This window comes from Pecten maximus, chromosome 9, assembly GCF_902652985.1.
Source record: "Pecten maximus chromosome 9, xPecMax1.1, whole genome shotgun sequence".
Lineage (NCBI taxonomy): Eukaryota > Metazoa > Mollusca > Bivalvia > Pectinida > Pectinidae > Pecten > Pecten maximus.
The window spans coordinates 1,268,038-1,286,409 of record NC_047023.1 but is presented as its reverse complement, the minus strand read 5'-3'; the positions used below and the strand labels follow the sequence as shown (position 1 = coordinate 1,286,409).

Genomic DNA, 18,372 nt, shown 5'->3' with positions numbered 1-18,372 from the left:
TTCAGCAAATCATACTGACCATTACACAATTACACACAGACGAAGGTAGGTCTTCAGCAAATCATACAGAACATTACACAATTACACACAGACGAAGGTAGGTCTTCAGCAAATCATACTAACCATTACACAATTACACACAGACGAAGGTAGGTCTTCAGCAAATCATACAGACAATCACACAATTACACACAGACGAAGGTAGGTCTTCAGCAAATCATACAGAACATTACACAATTACACACTGACAAAGGTAGGTCTTCAGCAAATCATACTGACCATTACACAATTACACACAGACGAAGGTAGGTCTTCAGGAAATCATACAGACCATTACACAATTACACACAGAAGAAGGTAGGTCTTCATGAAAACACAGAACATTACACAATTACACACAGACGAAGGTAGGTCTTCAGGAAATCATACAGACAATTACACACAGACGAAGGTAGGTCTTCAGGAAATCATACAGACAATCACACAATTACACACAGACGAAGGTAGGTCTTCAGGAAAACATACTGACCATTGCACAATTACACACAGACGAAGGTAGGTCTTCAGCAAATCATACTGACCATTACACAATTACACACAGACGAAGGTAGGTCTTCAGGAAAACACAGAACATTACACAATTACACACAGACGAAGGTAGGTCTTCAGGAAAACATACTGACCATTATACAATTACACACAGACGAAGGTAGGTCTTCAGCAAATCATACTGACCATTACACAATTACACACAGACGAAGGTAGGTCTTCAGCAAATCATACAGACAATCACACAATTACACACAGACGAAGGTAGGTCTTCAGGAAAACATACTGACCATTACACAATTACACACAGACGAAGGTAGGTCTTCAGCAAATCATACTAACCATTACACAATTACACACAGACGAAGGTAGGTCTTCAGGATCAGTGAAGTGAAATAATCCTAGAATTTGTATTATACCCACTGATAATGACACAGGACTAATGACAAAAATGGACTCGTCCGATATTTGACATATTTGCTGTGATTTTTGCCAAGCCAGTTTGGTTTGTTAAGTTAGTTTATTTTATGATTTGTATCAATAATATTTGAATTTGATACCATGCATCCTACTATTCTGAATAAATTATCTTCATGAATATATTTGAAGAATTGAAATAAAAATCATTGTCAGTCTACAATATATGCTACTGTTCATAAATCATCTTGGAAGTTAATGAATATATTCAAGTTTTCAGTTATTAGTTATTGTCTGGCCTGCCCCGAGCAGGACTGTGAATTTACGTTTCTGGTGGTGACAGCATCGTTGTCAGCAGTTCACTGGTAAAGCTTTGTGTTTAGATCCATTGCTCGAAAGGTGTTAGGCAAACTGAACCAAATTTGGTAAATAGTTTGATCCCGGACATCTCAAAATAGCCTTCATTTATGTCATATCATCCAGAAGTTATTGGTCCCGTGACTCTGGAAATTAGAGATGCTGGGAAACTGGACTTTAAAGTTTTGTGTTCATCTCAGTTTCTCAAAAAGTATCAATATTATTCTAACCAAGCTAGGAGTAAAATCGCATTGAAGTATGGATACCTCTGCACACCCAACATGTTACACATTATTTTTTGCTGTATTTTGAGGTTAAGTTTTTAGATTTTTAGAAGTCATTAAGAAATCTTTATTGCTTTTCCAATTTACTTACAAATTAGTTTATCAAATTCAAATAAATTCTATAATACATCAGATGTATTTTCTTCACACCCTTCAGGAAGAGTGATATTTTGGGCTAAAATGTCATGTTTAGGTGAATTTTGACAATGAGTGACTTTGTGAAATCTGATATTTGTTTTTGCAATTCATTGATATTCACTCATTTCTGTAACATAACATGTGCTTCCATACTATGAAGCGGAGACCTTTTGGTCATTTTGGAAAAATACCAGTATTTTAGTGAATAGTTCAGTTTGCTTGAATTTACTAATTATAATACTGACATTAAAGAAAGCGGGAGAGACGAGACATGAGACAAGACTTTACATGTAATTCTGGTGTATTATAGGCTGTTTATTGTGTCCACAGGATCCTTAATCGATTTGTTACTTTTTCATCCCCAGAACCCACGTCCAGTAACCCTGTAGATATGTTTCACTGGCTCCCTATTGAACACATGTGTGTTCTGGTATACTTGGTAAGTATGTGTGTTCTGGTAGACTTGGTAAGTATGTGTGTTCTGGTAGGTAAGTATGTGTGTTCTGGTATACTTGGTAAGTATGTGTGTTCTGGTATACTTGGTAAGTATGTGTGTTCTGGTATACTTGGTAAGTAGTGAAGCTCAAATTGCACTGGTATTCTGGCTGATCAGGTTTAAATATCAGGTGTGGGACAGCATCAGCATCATTTAGAAGCTTTTTTACAATAAGTTTGAATGAAGCTGATATTAAGTTGAATTGATTTTGTTTGCCTTGTTGGAAGAAAACAGGGTGGGTACTCGGGGGGGGGGGGGGGGGGGGGGGGGGGGTGATGAGAAATGAAACATTAAGAGATATAGGAAAAGTTGGATCAAAGCTTCTGAAAAAGATATCTTTTTTTTTTGTTCTGGAAGAAATTTATTGGATTCCCATAAATATGGTCAACTTAATACAATTATCGACAATACCAATATCTGACATGTTTTGTATGTTGAAAACGGCACTAATTGATTAAAATGTGAATGACAGCGAAATTGATTTGTTTCATTTCAGGTGACAGTGATGCACTCCATGCAGGCAGGGTACATGGACAAGGCACAGAAATATACAGACAAAGCTCTTATGCAAATAGAAAAATTAAAAAGTAAGAAAAAGTGCTTCTGTAGACAAAATTATCTAATTGTTTGAAATGTCTTTTTATGTCATGTTGAAAAAGTGCATGTATACAATTATTTGGGATTCCATTGGTCATTTCATTTGGAAGCAATATATATAGGAATGTGGTTGTCAACCATCCTTGTCTACTAAAATAGGCTGTCAAACATGTTATTAAACAACATGTGAAAATATGCTGTTGGACATGTAAACAACATGTGAAAATATGCTGTTGGACATGTAAACAACATGTGAAAATATGCTGTCAGACATGTAAACAACATGTGAAAATATGCTGTCAGACATGTAAACAACATGTGAAAATATGCTGTCAGACATGTAAACAACATGTGAAAATATGCTGTCAGACATGTAAACAACATGTGAAAACATGCTGTCGGTCATGTAAACAACATGTGAAAAACGTGAAAATATGCTGTCTGACATGTAAACAACATGTGAAAACATGCTGTTGGACATGTAAACAACATGTGAAATTGTGCTTCAGGAAAAGTTAGTCATCTCTGACAAATTTAAAATTCCCTGATAAGTTATATGATCTACTTTTAGATTCCCTGATTAAGTTATATGATCTACTTTTAGATTCCCTGATAAGTTGTATGATCTACTTTTAGATTCCCTGATAAGTTATATGATCTACTTTTAGATTCCCTGATAAGTTGTATGATCTACTTTTAGATTCCCTGATAAGTTGTATGATCTACTTTTAGATTCCCTATTAAGTTGTATGATCTACTTTTAGATTCCCTGATAAGTTGTATGATCTACTTTTAGATTCCCTGATAAGTTGTATGATCTACTTTTAGATTCCCTGATAAGTTGTATGATCTACTTTTAGATTCCCTGATAAGTTGTATGATCTACTTTTAAATTCCCTATTAAGTTGTATGACCTACTTTTAAATTCCCTATTAAGTTATATGATCTACTTTTAGATTCCCTATTAAGTTGTATGATCTACTTTTAGATTCCCTATTAAGTTATATGATCTACTTTTAGATTCCCTGATAAGTTGTATGATCTACTTTTAGATTCCCTATTAAGTTATATGATCTACTTTTAGATTCCCTATTAAGTTGTATGATCTACTTTTAGATTCCCTGATAAGTTGTATGATCTACTTTTAGATTCCCTATTAAGTTATATGATCTACTTTTAGATTCCCTATTAAGTTGTATAATCTACTTTTAGATTCCCTATTAAGTTGTATGATCTACTTTTAGATTCCCTATTAAGTTATATGATCTACTTTTAGATTCCCTATTAAGTTGTATGATCTACTTTTAGATTCCCTATTAAGTTATATGATCTACTTTTAGATTCCCTGATAAGTTGTATGATCTACTTTTAGATTTCCTGATAAGTTGTATGATCTACTTTTAGATTCCCTATTAAGTTATATGATCTACTTTTAGATTCCCTGATAAGTTATATGATCTACTTTTAGATTCCCTGATAAGTTGTATGATCTACTTTTAGATTCCCTGATAAGTTGTATGATCTACTTTTAGATTCCCTGATAAGTTGTATGATCTACTTTTAGATTCCCTATTAAGTTGTATGATCTACTTTTAGATTCCCTGATAAGTTGTATGATTTACCTTTAGATTCCCTGATAAGTTGTATGATCTACTTTTAGATTCCCTGATAAGTTATATGATCTACTTTTAGATTCCCTATTAAGTTGTATGATCTACTTTTAGATTTCCTGATAAGTTGTATGATCTACGTTTAGATTCCCTATTAAGTTGTATGATCTACTTTTAGATTTCCTGATAAGTTGTATGATCTACTTTTAGATTCCCTATTGTATGATCTACTTTTAGATTCCCTGTTAAGTTGTATGATCTACTTTTAGATTCCCTGTTAAGTTGTATGATCTACCTTTAGATTCCCTATTGTATGATCTACCTTTAGATTCCCTGATAAGTTGTATGATCTACCTTTAGATTCCCTATTGTATGATCTACCTTTAGATTCCCTGATAAGTTATATGATCTACTTTTAGATTCCCTGATAAGTTGTATGATCTACTTTTAGATTCCCTGATAAGTTATATGATCTACTTTTAGATTCCCTGATAAGTTGTATGATCTACTTTTAGATTCCCTGATAAGTTGTATGATTAACTTTCAGTGTTGGATTCCCTATTAAGTTGTATGATCTACTTTCAGTGTTGGATGCCCTGATAAGTTGTATGATCTACTTTCAGTGTTGGGATTCCCTATTAAGTTGTATGATCTACTTTCAGTGTTGGATGCCCTGATAAGTTGTATGATCTACTTTTAGATTCCCTATTAAGTTGTATGATCTACTTTCAGTGTTGGATGCCCTGATAAGTTGTATGATCTACTTTCAGTGTTGGGATTCCCTATTAAGTTGTATGATCTACTTTCAGTGTTGGATGCCCTGATAAGTTGTATGATCTACTTTTAGATTCCCTGATAAGTTGTATGATCTACTTTCAGTGTTGGATGCCCTGATAAGTTGTATGATTAACTTTCAGTGTTGGATGCCCTGTTAAGTTGTATGATCTACTTTCAGTGTTGGATGCCCTGATAAGTTGTATGATTAACTTTCAGTGTTGGATGCCCTGATAAGTTGTATGATCTACTTTCAGTGTTGGATGCCCTGTTAAGTTGTATGATCTACTTTCAGTGTTGGATGCCCTGATAAGTTGTATGATTAACTTTCAGTGTTGGATGCCCTGATAAGTTGTATGATCTACTTTCAGTGTTGGATGCCCATCCCCTGTTGTCACAGTTCCAGCTCATGTTACTGGAACACATCATAATGTGTCGACTCATAATGGGCAACAAAACCATGGCTATTCAGGAGGTGAGCAGGACCACAATGATAACAATTTTTACCATGGGTACTGATTGTACCGACTATAGTTTTCCTCTCCGTCTGTCTTGTACATATGTACGTAATGCCAGATTTTGTCAGCACTCTAGTGGCTTCATTCTTTCAGATATTTTGATAAAACAAATGACAAAGGACCACAAGGGAGGGGGGGGGGGGGGATGTGTATTGCTTAAACAATACCCAGTATGATTGTTTCCCTTCCCAGGGCAGTCTACATAATACTCTACAGTACATTCCAGTTAATCGGGTAACGCTTAATTGGGTATTTCGTTTAATTGGGTAAAATTTCAAAAACCAAATCATGTTAAAAAAATTTGTTTAATTGGGTTGGAAAAGTCGTATTTTTCGGTTATTCGAATAAACAATCGGAACAAAAAAAATAGAAATGCTCCAATTTTCACGAAAGTCATCGCGTATTTCTTAAAGTTTTAGACATTTATCAACAAATAGTGTAATTTAGATGGTTAAAATGTCAAAAAACGGTTAAATATTACCTTAAACGGTAATGTTATGTCAGGGTTTTGTCATGATGTTGTTGATTCTGCCTCGTGGGGTTTTCCCCAACAGGAAGTCGACTAAGAATTGTGGGTAAAATTAAATGTTATTTTTAGAGTCAGCAGCAGCCGAACGTAATGGGGGTTTAAAAGCATAATTAAGCGACTAGACAATTAAACTTTTACTTCTGGGATGAAAAATCTTCGAAGCAGAAACCAAAACAATAGGTTGTGACCTGGGTCTGACATTGCTACAGATCGATTGATATCACCGCTTACTGTATGTGGCGAATCCAAATAGAGGGGTTCGCCATGCACGGGGAAATGTGATGACACCGGTACACAGGTGAGTTAAAAAACAGTAGCGAGCAGTTAAAGGACAGATGCCCGACGTTAGCTTTTAATTCCTATTCAGGTAAGGATTAGAACTGGTTAATAAAAAACATTACATTGGATTTCGTGTTGTTTTATCAGTGATTGCCAGTGTCAAGTTCGTATAAATTTATACCACAGGAAACAACCTAAATAAACTCGGTTTCACCGATCTTGTGCTTTGGTAATCGGAAATAATATGGAATATTTTAAACTTCAAAGCGAACATAAGAATGTCTCTATGATAAACATAAATGATTTTAGCTGTAATTGTCGGCGAGTCCTTAGATTGTATGTCAAATTAGGAATATGTGGATGAAACAGGGATGTATGACCCCCGATTTGAGGTGCTACAATTGTACTGTGCCGCGAATAAGAAAATCATTAAGGTTTTGTTATTTTAATACACACATTTTTATACAATTAGTAATAGTAATCTGACAATTTGACATCAGTAAAAGCACAAACAAAAACACCATTTATTAACAATAATAACGCAAATATTTTCATCCAAAATCGACCCAAGTCTGACAACCATTACGGACCAAATCCAAGATGGCGACGTGCATTTCGGCTTATTGCATAAGTCGGTTAATCGGGTAAAAAGTCCCCACAAATAGGCAACCTGCATTAAGCGGAATGCACTGTATTTTTTTGTAATTTTTTTTTTTGCGTTATTATGATTTTAGATACAAATAAATCACTTTCCTATATGTTCTTGGTCCATACAGGATGTATATTAAGATGACAGGAGATAAGTTGGATTATTAACTAAATTTACAAACATCTCAACTCAATACCAAACTGATAAATTGGTTCCTAAGTTCCTTATCGAGAGTTTATGATAGGATTACAAAGTAACTTTGTCAACAGATAAATATTTTGTTTAATAAAAACTGTCATATGTTATATATAAGCTAATTAAAGCAGTTGTCTTTACTGGTATAGAAATATTTAATTCACTTCTCTTTGATTTGGTATAGAAATATTTAATTCACATCTCTTTGATTTGGTATAGAACTATTTAATTCACATCTCTTTGATTTGGTATAGAACTATTTAATTCACATCTCTTTGATTTAGTATAGAAATATTTAATTCACATCTCTTTGATTTAGTATAGAACTATTTAATTCACATCTCTTTGATTTGGTATAGAACTATTTAATTCACATCTCTTTGATTTGGTATAGAACTGTTTAATTCACTTCTCTTTGATTTGGTATAGAAATATTTAATTCACTTCTCTTTGATTTGGTATAAAAATATTTAATTCACTTCTCTTTGATTTGGTATAGAAATATTTAATTCACATCTCTTTGATTTGGTATAGAACTATTTAATTCACATCTCTTTGATTTGGTATAGAAATATTTAATTCACTTCTCTTTGATTTGGTATAGAACTATTTAATTCACATCTCTGATTGGAAATATTGAGATAATGATCTTAAATTGATTTGTTGATGATTTATGTTAGCTAACGTGTATTTCCCTCAGATTTTCCAAGCGTGCCATGTGTGTCAGCAGCAGCCTCGACTATTTAGCACACACTCAGCACAGATCCATACATTGTTGGTAAGTAGCCTGGTTTTCCCAAACTTACCCGTGCCTGTACCTGTGTACTGGATATGATGAATAAAAGGTCTTCTGTAAATTACTCACAGAGATTAAGACCCTACAGCAAGAGTTATTTCCCTTCCCTCCACAAAAAAAAAGAAGTTTACAGCTGTCAACAATTATAGCATTCAGTTGTATTGACAATTACTATTGATTTTGTTGGCTGTTTGAGCATTTAGGAGATTTCATTTTAAAATAAGACCTGACTGTGGCTGAATTACTGTTAATGAAATGCTTTGTATGACATTTTGTTTTATCCCTTTGCAGGGCTTATATGCCATGTCCATGAACTGTATGGAAGCTGCAGAGGCACAATTCAAAACCGCCATTAAGGTGAGTCGTTACTACAAAAAAAATTCTTTATAATTCCTTTTCAGCTGTAAGTATTTCATTTAATAAGTAAATATACATTATTATATATATGTTCAATATGATTTCAAAATAAACCAGAAAATTTAAAAGTCTAAAAGTAAGCGCCCCTTCTCTAGAATTGGGTACCTACCCTTAACATGCTATAAACCTAAGAGTGGCCATTGACATTTTACGTTTGTAAGGGCTATTCCATTAAGATATCTACATGACCCCAGGACTCCACAATAAATCACTTCTATCTGTGGTTGGATTTCCTTCCTATTACTTCTATGTAATTCATCAAATAAATTCTCAGAAAGATCTTGATAGATATTTCTCTGATTTCATATGTAGGCTACAATTGTCCCTTGTTGTACATGATTCATTTTGAAACTGATCCGAAAACAAGATGTCAGACAGACGACCATTTTGAATTTTGACAGTTATCACTGTTTCCAAGAAAGCTATTCTAGGACTTTTCTTTAATGTCATAAGTATTAATTGAGGCTGATGTCCTTGTATGTCAGAGAATTCTTGATGGATCATGTGTAGTTTCCCGTTGTTTTCAAAAGATTTAGAGGAAGTAGAGAAAAGATCTGTTTTCATGTGTAGTTTCCCGTTGTTTTCAAATGATTTTAGAGGAAGTAGAGAAAATATCTGTTTTCATGTGTAGTTTCCCGGATTTTCAAATGATTCTAGAGGAAGTAGAGAAAAGATTTGTTTTCATGTGTAGTTTCCCGGTGTTTTCAAATGATTCTAGAGGAAGTAGAGAAAAGATCTGTTTTCATGTGTAGTTTCCTGGGGTTTTCAAATGATTTTAGAGGAAGTAGAGAAATGATCTGTTTTCATGTGTAGTTTCCCGGATTTTCAAATGATTCTAGAGGAAGTAGAGAAAAGATCTGTTTTCATGTGTAGTTTCCTGGTGTTTTCAAAAGATTTTAGAGAAAGTAGAGAAAAGATCTGTTTTCATGTGTAGTTTCCTGGGGTTTTCAAATGATTTTAGAGGAAGTAGAGAAAAGATCTGTCTAACAGATGTTAGTCGATAATGGCCATCATGATCTCTCTGGTACGTCTTGATTGATGTCACATTGATCAATATATCTGTCATGTCTACATTAATTATAGTTTGTTTCTAGATGTTGGCTAAAAGAATTCGAAAATAAACTTTCTTTGAAATTTGTTTTACAATAAAGTATTATTTGTTTTTCTTTCAGTTTTCCAAGGCAATGGAGTTGGAATCTTTTGTTCACCTCAATTTAGCAATAGTTTACCTGAGAACAAACCGGCAGGGGGAACTTGTCAGCATTCTTGAAAAACTTGAACCGGAGAAATTGTCAACTCAGTAAGTGATGGTCAATTATCAAATCAAAAAACATCTGAAAGGTTTGTTTCTCCAGTTGAATAAATTGATATAATAATGTTTGTATCTTGATAGTACAAAAATAAGGGAAAACACACGAATATTTTGTGGGAATCTTCTGTAAACAAAAAATTTATCCATTAAGATAAATGTTTTGTGGGGATGGTGTAAACTAGAGCTGTAAGATAAATGTTTTGTGTGACAGTGTAAACTAGGACTGTAAGATAAATGTTTTGTGTGACAGTGTAAACTAGGGCTGTAAGATAAATGTTTTGTGTGACAGTGTAAACTAGAGCTGTAAGATAAATGTTTTGTGTGATAGTGTAAACTAGGGCTGTAAGATAAATGTTTTGTGGGGATAGTGTAAATAGGGCTGTAAGATAAATGTTTTGTGGGGATAGTGTAAACTAAGGCTGTTAGATAAATGTTTTGTGGGGATAGTGTAAACTAGAGCTGTTAGATAAATGTTTTGTGGGGACTGTAAACTAGGGCTGTAAGATAAATGTTTTGTGTGATAGTGTAAACTAGGGCTGTAAGATAAATGTTTTGTGTGATAGTGTAAACTAGGGCTGTAAGATAGATGTTTTGTGGGGATAGTGTAAATAGGGCTGTAAGATAAATGTTTTGTGGGGATAGTGTAAACTAGAGCTGTAAGATAAATGTTTTGTGGGGATAGTGTAAACTAGGGCTGTAAGATAAATGTTTTGTGTGATAGTGTAAACTAGGGCTGTAAGATAAATGTTTTGTGTGATAATGTAAACTAGGGCTGTAAGATAAATGTTTTGTGGGGATAGTGTAAACTAGGGCTGTAAGATAAATGTTTTGTGGGGACAGTGTAAACTAGGGCTGTAAGATAAATGTTTTGTGTGATAGTGTAAACTAGGGCTGTAAGATAGATGTTTGTGTGATAGTGTAAACTAGGGCTGTAAGATAAATGTTTTGTGTGATAGTGTAAACTAGGGCTGTAAGATAAATGTTTTGTGGGGATAGTGTAAACTAGGGCTGTAAGATAAATGTTTTGTGTGATAGTGTAAACTAGGGCTGTAAGATAGATGTTTTGTGGGGATAGTGTAAACTAGGGCTGTAAGATAAATGTTTTGTGTGACAGTGTAAACTAGGACTGTAAGATAAATGTTTTGTGGGGATAGTGTAAACTAGGGCTGTAAGATAGATGTTTGTGGGGATAGTGTAAACTAGGGCTGTAAGATAAATGTTTTGTGTGATAGTGTAAACTAGAGCTGTAAGATAAATGTTTTGTGTGATAGTGTAAACTAGGGCTGTAAGATAAATGTTTTGTGTGATAGTGTAAACTAGGGCTGTAGGATAAATGTTTTGTGTTACAGTGTAAACTAGGGCTGTAAGATAGATGTTTGTGTGATAGTGTAAACTAGGGCTGTAAGATAAATGTTTTGTGTGATAGTGTAAACTAGGGCTGTAAGATAGATGTTTGTGTGATAGTGTAAACTAGGGCTGTAAGATAAATGTTTTGTGTGATAGTGTAAACTAGGGCTGTAAGATAAATGTTTTGTGGGGATAGTGTAAACTAGGGCTGTAAGATAAATGTTTTGTGGGGATAGTGTAAACTAGGGCTGTAAGATAGATGTTTTGTGGGGATAGTGTAAACTAGGGCTGTAAGATAAATGTTTTGTGTGACAGTGTTAACTAGGACTGTAAGATAAATGTTTTGTGGGGATAGTGTAAACTAGGGCTGTAAGATAGATGTTTGTGGGGATAGTGTAAACTAGGGCTGTAAGATAAATGTTTTGTGTGATAGTGTAAACTAGAGCTGTAAGATAAATGTTTTGTGTGATAGTGTAAACTAGGGCTGTAAGATAAATGTTTTGTGTGATAGTGTAAACTAGGGCTGTAGGATAAATGTTTTGTGGGGATAGTGTAAACTAGGGCTGTAAGATAAATGTTTTGTGGGGAATAGTGTAAACTAGGGCTGTAAGATAAATGTTTTGTGTGACAGTGTAAACCAAGGCCTTAAGATAAATGTTTTGTGTGACAGTGTAAAACCAAGGCCTTAAGATAAATGTTTTGTGGGATAGTGTAAACTAGGGCTGTAAGATAAAGGTTTTGTGTGACAGTGTAAACTAGGGACATAAGATAAATGTTTTGTGTTACAGTGTAAACTAGGGCTGTAAGATAAATGTTTTGTGGGGACAGTGTAAACTAGGGCTGTAAGATAAATGTTTTGTGGGGATAGTGTAAACTAGAGCTGTTAGATAAATGTTTTGTGGGGACAGTGTAAACTAGGGCTGTAAGATAAATGTTTTGTGGGGATAGTGTAAACTAGGGCTGTAAGATAAATGTTTTGTGTGACAGTGTAAACCAAGGCCTTAAGATAAATGTTTTATGGGGATAGTGTAAACTAGGGCTGTAAGATAAATGTTTTGTGTGATAGTGTAAACTAGGGCTGTAAGATAAATGTTTTGTGGGGATGGTGTAAACTAGGGCTGTAAGATAAATGTTTTGTGTGACAGTGTAAACTAGGGCTGTAAGATAAATGTTTTGTGGGGATAGTGTAAACTAGGGCTGTAAGATAAATGTTTTGTGGGATAGTGTAAACTAAGGCTGTAAGATAAATGTTTTGTGGGATAGTGTAAACTAGGGCTGTAAGATAAATGTTTTGTGGGGATAGTGTAAACTAGGGCTGTAAGATAAATGTTTTGTGTGATAGTGTAAACTAGGGCTGTAAGATAAATGTTTTGTGTGATAGTGTAAACTAGGGCTGTAAGATAAATGTTTTGTGTGATAGTGTAAACTAGGGCTGTAAGATAAATGTTTTGTGGGGACAGTGTAAACTAGGGCTGTAAGATAAATGTTTTGTGGGGATAGTGTAAACTAGGGCTGTAAGATAAATGTTTTGTGTGATAGTGTAAACTAGGGCTGTAAGATAAATGTTTTGTGTGATAGTGTAAACTAGGGCTGTAAGATAAATGTTTTATGGGGATAGTGTAAACTAGAGCTGTAAGATAAATGTTTAGTGGGGACAGTGTAAACTAGGGCTGTAAGATAAATGTTTTGTGGGGATAGTGTAAACTAAGGCTGTAAGATAAATGTTTTGTGGGATAGTGTAAACTAGGGCTGTAAGATAAATGTTTTGTGTGATAGTGTAAACTAGGGCTGTAAGATAAATGTTTTGTGGGGACAGTGTAAACTAGGGCTGTAAGATAAATGTTTTGTGGGGATAGTGTAAACTAGGGCTGTAAGATAAATGTTTTGTGGGGATAGTGTAAACTAGAGCTGTAAGATAAATGTTTTGTGGGGATAGTGTAAACTAGGGCTGTAAGATAAATGTTTTGTGGGGACAGTGTAAACTAGGGCTGTAAGATAAATGTTTTGTGGGGATAGTGTAAACTAGGGCTGTAAGATAAATGTTTTGTGTGATAGTGTAAACTAGGGCTGTAAGATAAATGTTTTGTGGGGATAGTGTAAACTAGAGCTGTAAGATAAATGTTTTGTGGGGATAGTGTAAACTAGGGCTGTAAGATAAATGTTTTGTGGGGATAGTGTAAACTAGGGCTGTAAGATAAATGTTTTGTGGGGATAGTGTAAACTAGGGCTGTAAGATAAATGTTTTGTGTGATAGTGTAAACTAGGGCTGTAAGATAAATGTTTTGTGGGGATAGTGTAAACTAGGGCTGTAAGATAAATGTTTTGTGGGGACAGTGTAAACTAGGGCTGTAAGATAAATGTTTTGTGGGGATAGTGTAAACTAGGGCTGTAAGATAAATGTTTTGTGTGATAGTGTAAACTAGGGCTGTAAGATAAATGTTTTGTGGGGATAGTGTAAACTAGGGCTGTAAGATAAATGTTTTGTGGGGATAGTGTAAACTAGAGCTGTAAGATAAATGTTTTGTGGGGATAGTGTAAACTAGGGCTGTAAGATAAATGTTTTGTGGGGACAGTGTAAACTAGGGCTGTAAGATAAATGTTTTGTGGGGATAGTGTAAACTAGGGCTGTAAGATAAATGTTTTGTGTGATAGTGTAAACTAGGGCTGTAAGATAAATGTTTTGTGTGACAGTGTAAACTAGGGCTGTAAGATAAATGTTTTGTGTGATAGTGTAAACTAGGGCTGTAAGATAAATGTTTTGTGGGGATAGTGTAAACTAGGGCTGTAAGATAAATGTTTGTGGGGATAGTGTAAACTAGGGCTGTAAGATAAATGTTTTGTGTGATAGTGTAAACTAGGGCTGTAAGATAAATGTTTTGTGTGATAGTGTAAACTAGGGCTGTAAGATAAATGTTTTGTGGGGACAGTGTAAACTAGAGCTGTAAGATAAATGTTTTGTGGGGATAGTGTAAACTAGGGCTGTAAGATAAATGTTTTGTGTGACAGTGTAAACTAGGGCTGTAAGATAAATGTTTTGTGTGATAGTGTAAACTAGGGCTGTAAGATAAATGTTTTGTGTGATAGTGTAAACTAGGGCTGTAAGATAAATGTTTTGTGTGATAGTGTAAACTAGGGCTGTAAGATAAATGTTTTGTGAGACAGTCTAAACTAGGGCTGTAAGATAAATGTTTTGTGGGGACAGTGTAAACTAGAGCTGTAAGATAAATGTTTAGTGGGGACAGTGTAAACTAGGGCTGTAAGATAAATGTTTTGTGTGATAGTGTAAACTAGGGCTGTAAGATAAATGTTTTGTGGGGACAGTGTAAACTAGGGCTGTAAGATAAATGTTTTGTGGGGATAGTGTAAACTAAGGCTGTAAGATAAATGTTTTGTGGGATAGTGTAAACTAGGGCTGTAAGATAAATGTTTTGTGTGATAGTGTAAACTAGGGCTGTAAGATAAATGTTTTGTGGGGACAGTGTAAACTAGGGCTGTAAGATAAATGTTTTGTGGGGATAGTGTAAACTAGGGCTGTAAGATAAATGTTTTGTGGGGATAGTGTAAACTAGAGCTGTAAGATAAATGTTTTGTGGGGATAGTGTAAACTAGGGCTGTAAGATAAATGTTTTGTGGGGACAGTGTAAACTAGGGCTGTAAGATAAATGTTTTGTGGGGATAGTGTAAACTAGGGCTGTAAGATAAATGTTTTGTGTGATAGTGTAAACTAGGGCTGTAAGATAAATGTTTTGTGGGGATAGTGTAAACTAGGGCTGTAAGATAAATGTTTTGTGGGGATAGTGTAAACTAGGGCTGTAAGATAAATGTTTTGTGGGGATAGTGTAAACTAGGGCTGTAAGATAAATGTTTTGTGGGGATAGTGTAAACTAGGGCTGTAAGATAAATGTTTTGTGTGATAGTGTAAACTAGGGCTGTAAGATAAATGTTTTGTGGGGATAGTGTAAACTAGGGCTGTAAGATAAATGTTTTGTGGGGACAGTGTAAACTAGGGCTGTAAGATAAATGTTTTGTGGGGATAGTGTAAACTAGGGCTGTAAGATAAATGTTTTGTGTGATAGTGTAAACTAGGGCTGTAAGATAAATGTTTTGTGGGGATAGTGTAAACTAGGGCTGTAAGATAAATGTTTTGTGGGGATAGTGTAAACTAGAGCTGTAAGATAAATGTTTTGTGGGGATAGTGTAAACTAGGGCTGTAAGATAAATGTTTTGTGGGGACAGTGTAAACTAGGGCTGTAAGATAAATGTTTTGTGGGGATAGTGTAAACTAGGGCTGTAAGATAAATGTTTTGTGTGATAGTGTAAACTAGGGCTGTAAGATAAATGTTTTGTGTGACAGTGTAAACTAGGACTGTAAGATAAATGTTTTGTGTGATAGTGTAAACTAGGGCTGTAAGATAAATGTTTTGTGGGGATAGTGTAAACTAGGGCTGTAAGATAAATGTTTGTGGGGATAGTGTAAACTAGGGCTGTAAGATAAATGTTTTGTGTGATAGTGTAAACTAGGGCTGTAAGATAAATGTTTTGTGTGATAGTGTAAACTAGGGCTGTAAGATAAATGTTTTGTGGGGACAGTGTAAACTAGAGCTGTAAGATAAATGTTTTGTGGGGATAGTGTAAACTAGGGCTGTAAGATAAATGTTTTGTGTGACAGTGTAAACTAGGGCTGTAAGATAAATGTTTTGTGTGATAGTGTAAACTAGGGCTGTAAGATAAATGTTTTGTGTGATAGTGTAAACTAGGGCTGTAAGATAAATGTTTTGTGTGATAGTGTAAACTAGGGCTGTAAGATAAATGTTTTGTGAGACAGTGTAAACTAGGGCTGTAAGATAAATGTTTTGTGTGATAGTGTAAACTAGGGCTGTAAGATAAATGTTCTGTGGGGATAGTGTAAACTAGGGCTGTAAGATAAATGTTTTGTGGGGATAGTGTAAACTAGGGCTGTAAGATAAATGTTTTGTGTGACAGTGTAAACTAGGGACATAAGATAAATGTTTTGTGTGATAGTGTAAACTAGGGCTGTAAGATAAATGTTTTGTGTGACAGTGTAAACCAAGGCCTTAAGAGAAATGTTTTATGGGGATAATGTAAACTAGGGCTGTAAGATAAATGTTTTGTGTGATAATGTAAACTAGGGCTGTAAGATAAATGTTTGTGGGGATAGTGTAAACTAGGGCTGTAAGATAAATGTTTTGTGGGGATAGTGTAAACTAGGGCTGTAAGATAAATGTTTTGTGGGGATAGTGTAAACTAGAGCTGTTAGATAAATGTTTTGTGGGGATAGTGTAAACTAGGGCTGTAAGATAAATGTTTTCTGGGGATAGTGTAAACTAGGGCTGTAAGATAAATGTTTTGTGTGATAGTGTAAACTAGGGCTGTAAGATAAATGTTTTGTGGGGACAGTGTAAACTAGAGCTGTTAGATAAATGTTTTGTGTGACAGTGTAAACTAGGGCTGTAAGATAAATGTTTTGCGTGACAGGTTGCCTAATCTCTTTTTCAGCTCCCATAGTCTGAAGGCATCCTCCTTTTATGTGCGTGGTCTCCAGGCATTCTTCCAGGCTCGGTATAGTGAGGCCAAGTAAGTGTAGTATGTTGTCCGTCTCATGAAATTGTCAATGAGTGCACTAATGGTTCTATATTTGTTGTACTGTGGATTAGGCTGTGGGTGGCTCTATTATAGATTAGGCTGTGGGTGGCTGTACTGTAGATTGGGTTGTGGGTGGCTGTACTGTAGATTGGGTTGTGGGTGGCTGTACTGTAGATTGGGTGGTGGGTGGCTGTACTGTGGATTGGGTTGTGGGTGGCTGTACTGTGGATTGGGCTGTGGGTGGCTGTACTGTGGGTGGCTGTACTGTAGATTGGGTTGTGGGTGGCTGTACTGTAGATTGGGTTGTGGGTGGCTGTACTGTGGATTGGGCTGTGGGTGGCTGTACTGTGGATTAGGCTGTGGGTGGCTGTACTGTAGATTGGGCTGTGGGTGGCTGTACTGTAGATTGGGTTGTGGGTGGCTGTACTGTAGATTGGGTTGTGGGTGGCTGTACTGTGGATTGGGCTGTGGGTGGCTGTACTGTGGATCAGGCTGTGGGTGGCTGTACTGCAGATTGGGCTGTGGGTGGCTGTACTGTGGGTGGCTGTACTGTAGATTGGGCTGTGGGTGGCTGTACTGTGGATTAGGCTGTGGGTGGCTGTACTGTGGATTGGGCTGTGGGTGGCTGTACTGTGGATTGGACTGTGGGTGGCTGTACTGTAGATTGGGCTGTTGGTGGCTCTACTGTGGATTAGGCTGTGGGTGGCTGTACTGTAGATTGGGCTGTGGGTGGCTGTACTGTGGATTAGGCTGTGGGTGGCTGTACTGTGGATTGGACTGTGGGTGGCTGTACTGTGGATTGGGTTGTGGGTGGCTGTAATGTAGATTGGGCTGTGGGTGGCTGTACTGTGGATTGGACTGTGGGTGGCTGTACTGTAGATTGGGCTGTGGGTGGCTGTACTTTGGGTGGCTGTACTGTAGATTGGGCTGTGGGTGGCTGTACTGTAGATTGGGCTGTGGGTGGCTGTACTGTGGATTGGGTTGTGGTTGGCTGTACTGTAGATTGGGCTGTGGGTGGCTGTATGGTGGATTGGGTTGTGGGTGGCTGTACTGTGGATTGGGTTGTGGGTGGCTGTACTGTGGATTGGGCTGTGGGTGGCTGTACTGTGGATTGGGTTGTGGGTGGCTGTACTGTGGATTGGGCTGTGGGTGGCTGTACTGTAGATTGGACTGTGGGTGGCTGTACTGTAGATTGGGTTGTGGGTGGCTGTACTGTGGATTGGGTTGTGGTTGGCTGTACTGTAGATTGGGCTGTGGGTGGCTGTATGGTGGATTGGGTTGTGGGCAGCTGTACTGTGGATTAGGCTGTGGGTGGCTGTACTGTAGATTCAATTGGTTCAATAGATACATTCACATTTGCTGTCTGCATCCCTGGTGCCAAGATACCTGACCTAATGACAGGCTAGTCAGGATTGCCATACCAGATACCTTACCATATGACAGGCTAGTCAGGATTGCCATACCAGATACCTGACCTAATGACAGGCTAGTCAGGATTGCCATA

The 18,372-nt window shown here is 36.3% G+C and overlaps 1 protein-coding gene across 4 annotated transcripts in view; it reads left to right on the top strand.

The window, feature by feature from the left end:
- Positions 1–18,372, top strand: part of LOC117334733 (MAU2 chromatid cohesion factor homolog) — a 38,750-nt gene that overhangs the window by 9,784 nt on the left and 10,594 nt on the right. For all 4 annotated transcript variants that reach the window (XR_004534217.1, XR_004534220.1, XR_004534218.1 and 1 more), the window contains exons 8-14: positions 2,111–2,184; positions 2,738–2,828; positions 5,594–5,697; positions 8,093–8,170; positions 8,480–8,545; positions 9,778–9,905; positions 16,782–16,859. Coding sequence is in view for 1 of the 4 variants with exons in the window: in XM_033894527.1 (XP_033750418.1) it covers positions 2,111–2,184; positions 2,738–2,828; positions 5,594–5,697; positions 8,093–8,170; positions 8,480–8,545; positions 9,778–9,905; positions 16,782–16,859 (619 nt within the window). In the remaining 3 variants the exon portion in view is untranslated. The remainder of the gene's footprint in view (positions 1–2,110; positions 2,185–2,737; positions 2,829–5,593; positions 5,698–8,092; positions 8,171–8,479; positions 8,546–9,777; positions 9,906–16,781; positions 16,860–18,372) is intronic.